This window comes from Saprolegnia diclina (genome assembly GCF_000281045.1).
Source record: "Saprolegnia diclina VS20 unplaced genomic scaffold supercont1.46, whole genome shotgun sequence".
In the NCBI taxonomy this organism is placed as follows: domain Eukaryota; phylum Oomycota; class Saprolegniomycetes; order Saprolegniales; family Saprolegniaceae; genus Saprolegnia; species Saprolegnia diclina.
Window position 1 is genome coordinate 31,569 of NW_008246113.1, and position 1,384 is coordinate 32,952.

The 1,384-nt window shown below is 59.8% G+C and overlaps 1 protein-coding gene across 1 annotated transcript; it reads right to left on the reverse strand.

Annotated features, from left to right (window-relative positions):
- Window positions 1-103: 103 nt before the first annotated feature.
- SDRG_12015 (hypothetical protein) lies at window positions 104-1,384 on the reverse strand (the record flags this gene model as incomplete). The annotated part of the gene is made up of 9 exons (XM_008618072.1): window positions 1,324-1,384; window positions 1,140-1,271; window positions 1,022-1,114; window positions 877-978; window positions 726-830; window positions 575-670; window positions 432-533; window positions 284-385; window positions 104-238 (listed from the first exon to the last, which is right to left on the reverse strand). Exons 1-9 carry the CDS (start codon window positions 1,375-1,377, stop codon window positions 104-106), a joined length of 921 nt encoding a protein of 306 aa, XP_008616294.1. The 5' UTR covers window positions 1,378-1,384.

The following is a 1,384-nucleotide window of genomic DNA, read 5'->3' on the forward strand; positions in this document are numbered from 1 at the left end:
GCACGTTGACATTGTCATCGAGAAGTGCCTCGACCAGCGACGTCCAGCCGCGCTGACTGGCCAGGTGCAGTGCCGTGTTGCTCTTCTACATGACGATCGAAGGTTAGGGTTCCATCGAGAATGCCATCAAGACCGCGTCGGGCGCGTCACGCCGCAAATGGGGCTCGCGAAGAAGACGGTTTGCCGTGGTGGCATCGCTGAGATACGTGATGGCTTGGTGCAGGGGCGTCGCACCGCCCTACACCTTTGTGAGAACGTCCTAGCGCGTGCTCGGAGGTTCAACGTGTGCTGGGACGTTGATGTCATCATCCGGGATGCTCAGGAACAGCTCGAGAAACGTGTCGCTTTCGTTGGTAATGGCGAGTGCAAACGCTGTTCCTTGGTACTACCACGGACGCTAGCATGCACTTCCTTCTAAACGTCGAACGGACCGTCATCAAGCGACGTCGGTCGATGCGCGGGTGACGCAGGAGCATCGTCACGAGGTCCACGCGGTCGGCGAGGACCGCTGCGTGCAGCAGCGTCTGGTCATGCTAGTCGACAGCTGAGCATTGATAACAGCCCAAGGATGTACGAGCGTTGCATTGATATCCACGCGCGGGTCCTGCAGCAAGACGACGACACTCTCCCAGTGGCGGAATTCGACCGCGCGCTGCAGCGGCGTCATGTCCTAGTCCTCCAGCGGATGACAATGTCAATAACGTCACCGTTGTGTCACATAGTACATCGACCGACGCGTTCCAGTCCACGCGCGGGTGGTGGAGAAAGAGCGAGAGCATCTCGGTCAGGTGAGACTCCGAGCAAAGCGCGATGAGCAAGTTGTAGCGGTCCTGGCAGGTTATTGGCGACCGGCGCGAGTGAGACACAAAAGCGTACCGGTTGCAGCGCCATGGGATCTGTCGTGGGGTGGCCGAGCAGCTGCGTGATCAAACCACGCGCGCCACGCTTACAAAGCGTCCACAAGAGCGTTGGCGACGCCTGCTCTAGCGTGAGACGATGGCAGAGAGAAGAAGCTATGGACCTTGGCCACGTCGAGGGTCGGATGCAGCAGCAAGCACGCGACCATATCAACATGGGCTTCGCCGCACGCTACGTCGAGCGGCGTCGCGTCGGCCTACGCGACCGCCAGCATGAGCTACGGAAGCATCGTATCTCGACCTCGTTGCGGGCGTTGACGTCGGCGCCATCGGCGAGCGCAGCAGTGACGCGTGCCAGATGCGCTCGGCCGTCGGGTGCAGAAAGGCCACGTGCATGAGTGCCGTGTTGCCGTCCTAGCGTATATATTGCGATATATCAACATGGAAACAGATGACAATATCGTACATCGTCGACCGCGTTGAGGTCGATCGTGGGCTGCGACAGCAAACACTCGACCATCGCTTCG